The sequence below is a fragment of the Hippoglossus hippoglossus genome, chromosome 3, assembly GCF_009819705.1.
Source record: "Hippoglossus hippoglossus isolate fHipHip1 chromosome 3, fHipHip1.pri, whole genome shotgun sequence".
NCBI lineage: Eukaryota > Metazoa > Chordata > Actinopteri > Pleuronectiformes > Pleuronectidae > Hippoglossus > Hippoglossus hippoglossus.
In genome coordinates this window covers 32,217,140-32,230,324 of record NC_047153.1, presented here as the reverse complement: position 1 = coordinate 32,230,324, position 13,185 = coordinate 32,217,140, and the positions used below count along the sequence as shown (strand labels likewise).

Genomic DNA, 13,185 nt, shown 5'->3' with positions numbered 1-13,185 from the left:
GACAACCTGACATTAAAAATTACAATACAATTTTATTAGGGCGGTAAAGATTAGTTTAAATACACTAACAAGAACTAGGGAGGTACAACCAAAGTTAAACTGTTCATTTGTGAAATAAAAATTATATATGAATGGCTTTAGCTTTGTATGAGAGAATCTATCACAATAGAATGACACTATTAGTTGGTCTCCACTTGGGTTCCGTTAATACTGCATTTCATCAGGTAGTCCAGAGCCATCATTAGACCTTATTACATATGTGCATGTTGTCACATGAACATTGTGACATTGTTTTTCTCCTCACCATGCTGCAGTGAGTTAACTGCAGTTATCACATCATCACTTTTTAGGTCTGAAATACAGAAATTTGGTCTGACAACTTGGTACAAATGGAAAACTCAAAGATGAAATCTTAAGTCACAAGTTCATTATTTTGTCAATTTTGTCATTATTTCAAGAAAACCAAGGCCTCTCTTTATCTAACAGTAATTGGAATTATTCTTAGTATATATTTATACAGTTTTAGTGTGCTGGTCCAGTCTGATGCAAGTAGATTTGTCTTAATTTCATGTCCTCCATAGGAGGTATAAGGATAAGGAGTGGGAGCTTTGATTGACACCTGTGAGTTTAATTCTGTCTCTTATTGACAGTACATACAGTGAGTCTGTCTCACTATGTGTGCAGAGTGGAGGCCCAGTCGTGGTGTGATGGGGGGTCTGGGAGGATCCAGCTCTGAGGAACCAGAGAACCATCAGGATGATCCGCTGCAACCGTAAACACATCCCACTCTCTCCTAAAAAAAACAAAAAACATATTACAGTCCAAGCACAAGTATATTTGGGTCATCGGCATAGGAATGATATGATATCCCATTAAAACGGCTGATGACGTTTCCTAATGGGAGCATGTAGAGCGAAAATAGTATGGGACCAAGAATGGAACCTTGTGGCCAAGGATGAGGTGTTATCTCCAATGGAAACTGACATTTGTCTATCTGAGAGATATGACTTGAACCAACTAATGGCAGTTCCAGATATGCCGACGCATTGCGTTAGTCTATTGATCAGAATTTTATGATCAATAGTGTAAAATGCAACACTGAGGTCAAGGAGCAGTAAAACGGAACTGAGTGCTGCTGCAAATTTTGACCATAGTGGCCTCAAAACTATAAAATGTATCTGTGATAATGGGGCAGCAAGTGAAGCAGCTATTAAGACTGAGGATTCTGCTAAAGTACCCAACTCTGCAGTCCAGTGTGGGGATAGGACCGTAGATAAAGACAGATTTGCCACAAGTTTTCAAGAAGTTGAAGAGCTGTTCAAAATCCTTGTTGGTGAACTCAGACTGCTGACCAGCCGTGTCATTGGAGGGCGAGGAGAAACCTCCTGTGTGTTCGCTTGGCAGGACTGCCTAAACTGCCACTCACTGATGAAGTGGTGAATGTGTAGGTGAGCTAAATGAGGAGGGAGCGACCTCTGACTTGGACGAAGGATTATTTCACGATTCTGGGCGACGAAGAGATCCAGAGCATCGGAGCACAGCCTCTTTCAGCATCCGAGGATGGTGTGAGGATGTTGCTCGTGGTTGGGGCCGCTGAGTTTGTTTTCACGTGGATCTCTTAGTTACAGGAACACTGATATCCACTGGGGGGAGGATGAGCTCAAGGCCAAAAGGTGCTGTTTTCAAAGAATGATCCCGAGAGGGGAGATCAAATGCTTCAGACAGATATTCTGGATGTGTCAGAGGGTCATCAGACAAGGCGGTGAAGCGGTTAGAAAGATTGAGTGGGGGTGGTGAGACAGCCTCACCAGAGCCACACTTCCGCCCGCGGACTACGGCCTCAGCCCAAGGGAACTGGTGATTTGGAGTGGAGCAGGATGAAAGCCGGGGACAGGTGGAGGGCTCCCAAAGAACTGTGTCAGGGATGTTTGCCTCAAGTATTTTGGTCTGCTCATCAATGAAGCTGCTCAAGATGGAGTCTCTGTTCCGCAGCTCATACGAAAGCCGCCGGATGTCATCCTTAAGGTCAACAATCTTTTTATTTGCTTTCTGAAGTGAGATACAGTCGCAAGGCAGGGATGGCATGATGGTTTGTTAGCTTAGTAGTCAAGTATAGAAATACAAGGTAGACTGGATGTGATTGTCGCATTAAGCAGGCGGAAGTGACGTTGAGTGGAGGCTTTTGATAACGGCCGGAGCAGGTAATGTAGGCTGTAACTTAAGATCCTGAGATCTGGTCGGTGAGATCTGACATCTTGCTACAAATATTGCGTTTATATTCCGAGATCTTACCTGTTCGAGTACAAGAAAGAAGCGAATACTTGGTAGTTGGTGGATTGAGACGGAGGTTAGCTAGCCGGAAGTGGTGCTAGTGGCAGCAGTCGGGGCAGGTAGCAGCACAGACTGTCTAAATTTACGATCCTGGGATCCGATCAATGAGATCTAACGCTTTACTACAGTGGTTGAGTTTGTACTAGGGCTGAACGATTAATTGCATTTGCGATAAAATCGCGATATGATAAAACGCGATTTTCTAACCGCAACGTGCGCGATTACAACGTGCGAAAGAGAGTAGGGCACTGGGCTGCATCAACATTTCATGCTGCCCTTTAACCTGTTACAATGGCCTCTGGCTCAACGGAACAGTCAGAAACTGACTCAACGGAGACTTTAGTCAAGAAGAGGAACAGCACGTCGGTGGTGTGGAATTATTTTGGCTTAAAAAAAGATGATGCTGCGCAGTGTCAGGTGTTGTGCAGAGCATGCCGTGCTACCGTTGCTACTTCACGGGGGGAACACTACAAACTTGTTTCAGCACTTAAAAAAATACCATAAAACCATGTACGAAAGTTGTATGGCCAAAATGGAGAGCACCAGTGCGCCAGACAAGCCAAATACCTCAAGACAGGGATCACTGACCGAAATGTTTGATAGTGTCACTCCATATGACCGCAATTCAAAACGGCACGGGGAAATCACTCGGGCGATAACCGAGTTCATAGCTAAAGATATGGTGCCTCTCAGCACGGTGACCAAGCCTGGGTTCACGGCATTGATAACTACGCTTGATAAACGGTACAGTATACCCTCCCGTACATACTTCAGTCAGACTGCCATTCTGGAGCTGTACAAAAAGTGCAAAGAGAAAGTCGCCGCGGAGCTTAAAACGGTGGAGTTTTTTGCTACTACTACTGATATGTGGTCAAGCCGCACATCTGAGCCTTACCAGAGTCTTACAGTCCATTTTATTGATGAAGATTTCAACCTCAAAGCTCGCTGCCTACAAGCTGCGTACTTCCCAGACGACCACACAGGGGAAAATATTGCAGCCGGCCTGAGAGAGGGGCTTGCCAGCTGGGATCTCCACGAGGAGAAACACGTCTGCATCACGACAGACAACGCGTCAAATATGGTGCTGGCTGCACGGCTTAATGAATGGACGAGGCTCCAGTGTTTTGGGCACAGATTACATCTTGCCATTGGTAAGTTATCATGTCGTGTGTGTGTGTGTGTGTGTGTGTGTGTGTGTGTGTGTGTGTGTGTGTGTGTGTGTGTGCAAGAGAGAGAGAGATTCACCAATTTACAGAAATCAGTGTAGGCCTATAGTATAAAAATCTAATGTGTTGATTAGTAATCAGGAAGCTGAATATACAAATATATAAATTATGTTGAGTTGTGGAAAGTGGGTGGGATGAAAGAAATTCATACTCCCCCCCATTCCTTTTCGAATATGTAAATTGAAATATTATGTGTTTTGATTTTATGTGCTTATATGTCTGTCTGTGGTGGAATGCCCACCTGCATTTATTTTTTATTTTTTTATTTTTTACATGCTCGAAATAAACACACACACACAAACTGTTTATGTGTTGTGTGTGTGTGAGATAGAGAGAGGACAGGGGTGTGGATGTGTGTATTTCAGAATGACAGAGAATGTGAGTGTGTAATGGTGATAGCCTTGTATCACAAAAGTCAAATTGTTTGTAATACACTACTTTTTATTTCTTTCAGAAAATGCACTCAAAGATGACAGAGTGTCAAGGGCAACAGCACTGTGCAGGAAGCTGGTGGGGCACTTTTCCCACAGTTGGAAGAAGAAGGCAGCACTGACGGAGGCACAGAGGGATCTCAAACTCCTTGAGCACAACCTCATAACTGAGTGCTCAACAAGATGGGGATCTAAAGAAATGATGATTGCCAGAGTGCTTGAACAGGCCAAAGCCATTTCTCAGGTATTGTCTGGTGATCGATATGCACGCTCCCTCATCCCAACCTGGCAGGATATTGACGTGTTGGAGTCAATTCACAAGGCACTGCATCCTCTACTAGAATTTACAGATGCTCTTTCTGGAGAGGAATATGTGAGCATCTCCTACCTGAAGCCAGTTCTCCACCTTTTTGCCACATCAGTCCTGGCTGAAGATGCTGAGGACACTGACCTGACTAAATCAATAAAAACCAAAGTCCTAGCATACCTCAATAACAAATATGGAGACCCAAACATCCAGGAGCTTTTGGATGTTGCCTGTTTCCTGGACCCTAGGTTCAAAACACAGTTCATCAGTAATGACAACATCCCTGCCATCAAGACCCGACTGAAGACAGAGATGGTAGACTTAGCAAAACGTACATATCGGGTAAATGATAATTATGTATTTCACAAAAACACAGTTTTTCTGTAAAATCTAACTGGAAAACTAATGGCTGTTTTTTTCATCTAATAGGATAAGAGGTCTCGCACTGAAACTGTTCCTCAAAGTGCACAGCCCTTGGGGGAAAAGGCGAAGAGGTCTCTTGGCAGTTTTTTCAAGACCAGTGCGGCCTCTCCGTCTTTGCCTGTAAAACCTGAAGATGTCGCAGAGGCAGAGGTAAACAGTTACCTGATGACTCCTGCCATTGATGGAGAAGATGATCCCTTGGCTTGGTGGAGGGTGCACGAGATCAGCTACACACAATTGTCCACCATGGCCCGCAAGTATCTTTGTGTACCTGCCACAAGTGCTCCCTCAGAGCGTCTTTTTAGCACAGGAGGGAATATTGTGACTTGCACTCGCTCATCGTTGAAGCCAGCAAAAGTTAATATGCTGGTTTTCTTAGCAAAAAACCTGTGAGCCACTGAGAAAAAAACTGTTGGATCATTATGGCTGGCAGTGCCATACTCATTGTGAAATTTAGTCTGTGAGGTGTGTTATTGTTGTGTATTTCAGATAAGTGAGGTTGATCTATATTATAATATTCAAATTGTTTTTTTATTGTCTAATTTACAAAGTGCATTTCTCCGTTTTTTATTTATAACTTTATTTACTTTTAATTTACAAAATATTTTCAAAGTAGTAGAGGCAAATTCTATGTTTCAGTTGTGTGAAATGTTACTGACTTGGGAGCAGTAAGACACCTATAATTTTAAATAATTTTTTTCTTAAGATGGTAAATTTTGCACACAGTGTTTAAAAAGTGCATGCCTTGTGTTTATACTTACAATGACTTTGTTTAAATTACTTAAATGCACAGTGGCAAAGCCACCGATTTGTTGTTCTTGTTTCTGTAATGAGCAGTTAAATAAAAATGTAAAATGTGGGAAAGAATATTTTACACTAAATGTATCTAATATTGTGTTGGTCATATTTAAATCATTCATTACGTTTTGTTGGGGAAAAAAAGAGGATAAAATTAAAAAATCGCATATTAAATCGCAATCGCAATATTGGGGGAAAAAAATCGCAATTAGATTATTTTCCCAAATCGTTCAGCCCTAGTTTGTACAATAGAATATTACTTATTCTAGCTGCTACCTCTAACTAAGTCAGTTACAGGTAGCAGCGCAAACTGTCTGAAACTCAAGATCCCGAGATCTGGTCGGTGAGATCTGACACCTTGCTACAGGGATTGCCTTTGTAAGCTAGGATATTACCTGGTCAAGTACGAAAAATAAGTGTAGATTTGATAAATGTCGATTCAAGACGGAGTAGACAGAGCTTCTCAGTGGTACACACAACGACAACGCAAGCGCAGAAACTGTCTATGAAACTATGAACGCAGTTCAAAATGGCACAGGGAAATTGCTCAGGCAATAACAGAGTTCATAGGGAAAGGGTTTACGGCTTTCATTAATATACTGGATAAGCGATACAGCATGCCCTACCGCACATATTTTAGCCAGGTTGCCATATCGGAGCTACATATAAAAATGCAAGCAGAGGGTCACAGCGGAACTGAAAACAGTATTTTTTCACTACTACAACTGGCATGTGGTCAAGCTGTACAGCGGAGCCCGATCAGTCTTACGGTGCCTTTCATTAATGAAGAGTTCGACCTCAACACTCACTGCCTTCAAACTACCTACTTTCCAGACGATCACACAGGGGAAAACAATGCAGCTGGCCTGAGAGAGGATCTCCATGAAGAGAACAATTATTCCCTTCAGCTTTCTCTTGTAGTGAATCCATGCTTTGCCCAGGCGCAGCCATCTTCCTTCTTCTTACGACGCACGTTACGTAAATCGATGTATTTACATAATCGATTATGTCGATAACGTCGCCCCAGCCCTAATATTAATGTTAATGTAGGGTTTCTTTTAAGATTTAATTAGATGTTAATATTATGTTTATTACGACTTTGATTTAACAAACTATTATCAAAGTGGTAGAGGCAGATATTTGTTCTCCTTTATTTTTCTGCAATTTAGTTTTTCTGATATGTTACTGACTGGAGATCAGTAAGGTATTTATTTTTTTATATTTTTATTTAAAGACTGTCTAGTAAAGTTCACACCATGTTTAAAAAGTGCAATCCACATGTTTACATGTAACATGTATATTACAATGACTTTGCACTATCAACGACCTGCCTACTACTCTCAACACAGAAACAGACCCACAGAGGTTACATACCTGAAACTCCCATTGGTGAAATTAGAACTGAAGAAGCCTCTTGAATGAGAGGTGACACGTCTTCAAGAAACCCAAACAAGTCCAGTTGCCTACGTGCACTTGTACAACTTCTGAAGATACCATGACCTGGATGACTGAGAATCTTCACAGAGTGACCTTGACCTTTGATCCCAAATTTGAATCAGTTTATCCTTAACTCTTCGATGCACGATATATCGAAGGTTTATCGTCACCTCAATATCAACATCCGCAATATACATAGCGTAAAAGACTGCTTGAACTCACGTTCTGCATGTCAATATATTGGGCCAATCAAATGGAGTCCTGCTGCCCTAAATAATAAATTAAAGATATTCAGATCATTGTAGGGTTTTTCCGACAATAAGAGAATTGCGCGGCGGTTCCTTCAAATCTCACTTTTCCTCCTCCAGACTAAATTCTACTGTGGAAACTTCTAGTGATCATGTTTGTCCGGGGTCAAATTCATCACTATGAGCGGTTGATTATATAAAAGATTTGCGTAACTTATTTATGATAGAACCAGAACCTGAGGGAAAGTAAGACCTACCTCCCTCCCCCTTTCTCTCTCATGATGCCACAATATCAACACTGATCATCACATAATGATCAAAATTGTATTCTTTTTTCAGAGCAGCACTCGCATTCATCAGTAGTCCTGCTCGCTCTTTTCCTCTCTCTCTCTTGCTCTCTCACACAAACGGTTGTAGAAAAACCTTTGACAAGCATTTGACACTGTGTATGACCTTAAATACAGTCATAGCCTCTGACAAATGTCTAATTAACAACAGGCATAGAGACAGTCCCTCTCGAAAGGAAATGCACTCATTCAGCTAAGCATGTTTAATTGATTATGTGTTGTTACACTAATTGATGACAAGCACCCACCATACAGGTTAAGCCAATACGTATTTAGCCCATACTGAATCAATCTTTGATTGCAAGTAGGGCTGGGCAATAAAACGATATATAGATAATTATTGCGATGTAACTTTTCTTCGATAGACATTTCGATAAAACGTCGATAGAACTCATCCAATCCATGTTTTGACAGACAACACGAACAGCCAATGATAATGAGCATAGCGCTGTGCCGACCCAATCGTGTGGCTGGAATAGAGTTACACAGCACAGAGCGTAGGCGGAGGAGCAGCACACGTGCTAATGTTTGGGGTCCTGTATAGAGGTGGAAGACTCAAGAAAGTATTGAACAAATTGAAGACACTGGGAAAAGAGCATGTAGATAATTCTAATTGGAATACTAAGACGAGCACATTATGGGAATGGTTCAGCAACCTTTCTTGGAGAAAAATATTGCTAATAATAGGGATGGAAAGCCGTTCATTACGGTAGATGGCATAAAGAACGTGTACTTCCACTAGGATTAAACCTAGAGCATTGCATTTTTCACTAAAATATATCTATGACCTACTACAACTACAAAAAGGTCTATGCATGCCCCTGTTCACTAGAGCTCAGGTTGAAGTTATCAAAATAAGACTTGGACCGTATGTTTTGTTCAGCACCCACATTACGTTGGCTAGGCAAGGCAGGAAAAGCATAAAATTCCTTGACGGTTGTTACGTTCCTCGAGTAAAGTCCAAGGGTCCAACAATAATAATGAACTAAAAACAACTTTCTAAAAAGGGAAATCAACACTGATTAGCAGCAGTAACACTTGAACTCAAAACCACAACCTAAAACAAACTAAATGGTCACGCTATCAACACCAGCACATACGACCTAAGCAGAGGATATCACCAAATTCAACACAAACACAGCTTGAATGCTGCCACTTGGCCCACTGGGGCTGGCTGTCTGCTTCTCTCTGCCTCTTAACCACCATGGCCTTGATTGGTGATTGAGCCCAGCCGTGTACACTGACACACTGCAGCTGCAGGTAAAAGGGTGGCACCTGAATGGACACTGGGGAGAGAAAGCAGAGAGAATGGTGGAATAGTTCAGCTGTTGGCGCATGAACGTCAGAGGAGTAGCACACAGGATGGCACACATCTCCCTCACCCTTTTGCAACAGCACAGCACCGGCTCCAGAAGCACTAGCATCAACTTCAAGCTTAATGGGAGCGAGAAGCTGGGAGCAGACAACACTGGAGCACTGCAGAGGAGAGACTTAGCAGCATTAAAGGCATGACAACACTCATTGGTCCACACAAATGGAACAGCTAACTACAATCGTTGTGGCCTCAGGAAAATGAGCAGAAACACACATTTACAGACTTAGTTCTGGGCAACGGACCAACACAGTCAACAATGACATGCTCAAATTGCTCACAAACAGCAGGGACAGGGTGCAAAGGGGCTGGAGGCACTACCTGGTTTGGTTTGCCCACAACTTGGCAAGCGCTGCAGATCTTACAGAAACTCTCAACATCAGCTTTCATTCTTAATGACACCTAGATGACCAGACCATAGATGCTCATGTGCTAATGCTAGCACTTGCTGGCGACAACCAACAGGAATAACTATCTGGTAAACTGTATCCCAGTCCTCACCTCAATCAACTGCTGCCTTACCTGACTGTGCAACCCACTTGCGCATCAACACATCATTGTCAACAAGAAAAAACTGCTTCTTAATAAACTCATTAGGTCCTAAACCAGCAGCGGCAAAACACAAGATGGATCACTTTTCTGGGCGCTGGTGAGCACCTCACGGGTCAGTTGCAGTGACACTGAAGTAGCAGTAATGGATTCGGTTTCACCTTTAGGGTCTGTTGAGGTGCCGTTCACCTACCAACCAACAGCGGGAGATAAAGCAAAACAGAAGCAAACAGAGATTCAGATAAATCAACATCCTGTGCCTTTTTACGGACCTGGGCTCTAGTCAGAACGCTAACTTTAAATACATCTGGAAAACTCTGAGGCAGATCATCATATTTTGAGTCAGAATATCCATAAAACATCAGGGGCAGGATAAACTTTACCTCCTGCTATATTGTTTCCCATGATGAAATCCACACCATCAACAGTAAAACATGAGCGGATGGCCACTGGGAAGAAACCAGTTTGGCCGGCACATAAATACGGTGAAGAGGTGCACGAGAAAAAAACATTTCAATACCTCTCACCACTGCACTCACATCACAGGCAGACTATACACTAAAGGGCAGAGCACTGGAAAGGATGAAGGACTGTCAGCCGCCGGTGTCGTAAACCTCGTAATGGGCACTGGTCATCTGCCTCCCCTGTGAGAGACACAAATCCTTAAAAGATGAAAGGTTTAAAGCAATCATCAGGCACTTTTGGAGCGGCGACCTGGCCAACCGTAGTGACCGTCTTAACTAACCCCAACCCCTTTGGCTGCTGCTTGGAAACTGCCACCTGGTGCTTCTGCCTCCAGGCTGCGCAGTCTGCAATCAAGTGACCAGGATTATGACATTGGATTGTGCCACCGGTTTTCTGGTAAGAGTCACATTGAGGAGAATCAAGCATAGAAAAAACTTTTCTGTGCGTGAGAGCAAACTCATCCACCAGAGTAGCGGCCTGCTGCAGGGTGGTCACTTTCTGATGACAGTACGCTCAGGCACACAATTTTTTTATTCCTCCAACATCATCAGCTCAACCACAGAGGCCAAATCTTTAGCCTTACATGCCCTACACCAACGATCAAAAATAATCCTTTTATCTCTGGAAAACTGTGTCTGTAAGCCGCTGGCAATGGCTCATACGCTCGCATAATGGCGCTTTTAACCTTTTTATAGACAAGACTATCTTCCACTGAAAGTGAATAGCAAGCTTCCTGAGCTTTACCTACCAACTTACACTTAAGTAGTATGGCCCACACATCTTGTCACGTCTTGGCCAATGCAAAGCAATTGCGATATGACACACGGAACATAGGGACCAAAGACATATTTTTACTGTCATCAAATGCAGCATTAGAACCTGATCTCTGCTGGTTAACTGCGTACCAGCAGAGATGCAACAGAATTTGACTGCAGCCCTAACTCACGAATCTTAAAAGCAGTCTCTAACTCTAACTCTCTCCGGAGTTGAATCTCTCACTCCTGCTCTTGTTCTTCCTTCTCTAACTGAAGACGAGCCAGGCGCACCTTTAATCGAGCATCAAACCTGGAGCCAGGAGATGACTCCACAGGAAAGGGACCGAAATGCGGCAATGTGCGCGGCTTTGCTTCCACCCCACTGCTCTGCCCAGCCGGAGTGAAACTAACAGGCTGCTGCTTGGTCGCCTCCCACAGCCGCGGCCTCCAAGCCTGGAGACTCTAGAGGTGCCAGTAAACTGAGAACACCCTTACTACACAAACTTTTTAATAGAACAGCTTTGATTTCCCCTTTAGCGAGCAAACTCGAAACAGGAATATATAATACACTGCAATCTCCTGCAAATCACTCTTAAACTTATCAAACTGAGTCAGAGAGGGATTGGTCACAAAATCATTCAAATCAAAGGCTGCCATACTGACCCATTAAAAAACACACAGCAAAACTAGCTCACAGCTAGCAACGTCGCTAATGCTACAGCTAAATCACTCTGTTAGCCAAATTAGCTCACCAGCCACAAACAACTCACTACTTCCAGTGACAAACGGATGTCACACAAACAACCAGAAAACATCAGCGTTAAGTCTGGTCTTAACAACAGCAAACATCCCCAGATCCTGCCTAATCAAAACTTTACCTACCTATCTTCTGGAGCGTGCCGGGCTCGAGGCATCTTGAAATGCAACATCGCCGACCGAGACCCTGAAACACCTACCAAAATAATAACTGAGTGCCCGAAGGAAAGACTGATTAGGTCTAGCTGGACACTCACCTGTCTAGTCTGAGGAAGCTATGGAATGTTACGTTTAAGAAAGACTATCCAATTGACATCCAGATATCAACACCTACAAGAGCCAATAAAAATGGTAAAACATAACTTTTTCAAGGTCCAAATATGTAAGTGGACGTAGGGCCTGATTTACTAATGGTTTGCACGTGTAAAAACGTGTGCAAACTTCATTTCACCCGCAAAAAAAACATGCAAGCTGATCTACTAACGGTGCGCACTGAGGATTGCGTGCAAAATAACACACTGTTCATTTAGTACGTTTGCCTTAACGAATATGCAAATCGGGCATTTCTACCCGAGTGTGCAGATAAATAAGTAGATAAATAATATAATTGCGGTGATTGTGACTGCGTCTATTTTTAATATGTTTGAAAGGTAGGTGCTAATCTGCACAACGTTGCGCACAGATGGCTGCAGTTATTGTGGTGAGGAGATGGCATGGAAGAAGATTTGCCAAGGTTTTATTATGAGCTATTTTTTCATTTTGTTCTTCTTCTTATGTAGTGCTATCTTCTCTTAATTTCATTGGTTGTTCTTTTTGTTTTAGCCACAGCATTTTACTTTCAAGCAGATACTCTCCCATATCGCGTTTCTTTGAGTTATAGTAATATTTCTTTGCTGTAGCTCAACAACACGTTTGTTTGCCTCTTCCACTAACACCTCAAATTCCATGGCATTAAATTTCGCATTGCGCTTGCGGTAACTGCTCTTCGTAATGATCCATGGCAGAAACCAGTAACGCATGCAAAACGCTCATTTAAATGCTACCGCCTCTACCATGTTTGCACCTGTTATCATTCACGCAATTTGTTTTAGTAGATCCCCCCCAAAACACCAAAAAAAACTATTATGCAATCTGTTATAATGCACACGCAATTAGGAGTCTATTTGGGATAAAATCAGGCCCTTAGTGGACCTGTGCATCCCTTGGGCTGTGGAGCTGTCCGGGGTCCCTGCGTCCATAGCCAGGTGGATTTCTTTCAATAAAACCATGTTGTTGGGATTTCCAGATTCCAGTCGCATGGAGTAGAAGCAACAAGTGGGTGCTCCTGCCTTCTTTCATGTTTCACCCCTTTATCCCTTCATTTCACAACCAAAGTGTTCCCTATTTAAAGCTTTTCGGCTACACTATAGATGTGCGCCTCGAAATTACTTCGAAGAGCAGCAGCTAGCTAGCTGAACAGTTGAGGCTATCTCCACGCTACTGGACCAGCACCGCGAGGCGCTGGCCGCAGACTTCAGGACCTCCTTCAATGTGCTTGAAACTAAATTTGACCAAGTCCAGTTCACGGGCAAGGATCACGGTCACACACCCGTCTCTCGGACGGTGAATAGTGTTGAGTTTAACTGTATTCTGTGAATGTCAACTTTATGTTCCTACTGTATTGTATATACTCTTTCAGACTCAGTGAAATGGCAGTTTTCCCTCCCTGGTAAGGCCATGTTCCCAGCAAAGCTGAAATGT

At 43.0% G+C, this 13,185-nt stretch overlaps 1 protein-coding gene across 2 annotated transcripts in view; it reads right to left on the bottom strand.

Annotated features, from left to right (window-relative positions):
• Positions 1-428: 428 nt before the first annotated feature.
• pdcd7 (programmed cell death 7) overlaps positions 429-13,185 on the bottom strand; it is a 32,192-nt gene continuing 19,435 nt past the window's right edge. Inside the window, exons 5-6 of one of the 2 annotated variants that reach the window (XR_004613466.1) lie at positions 568-793; positions 435-521 (exon numbers count right to left, since the gene is read on the bottom strand). Coding sequence is in view for 1 of the 2 variants with exons in the window: in XM_034581544.1 (XP_034437435.1) it covers positions 673-793 (121 nt within the window). In the remaining variant the exon portion in view is untranslated. Of the gene's footprint in view, positions 794-13,185 lie in introns of both variants that reach the window. The other variant, XM_034581544.1, reaches the window with a different exon arrangement.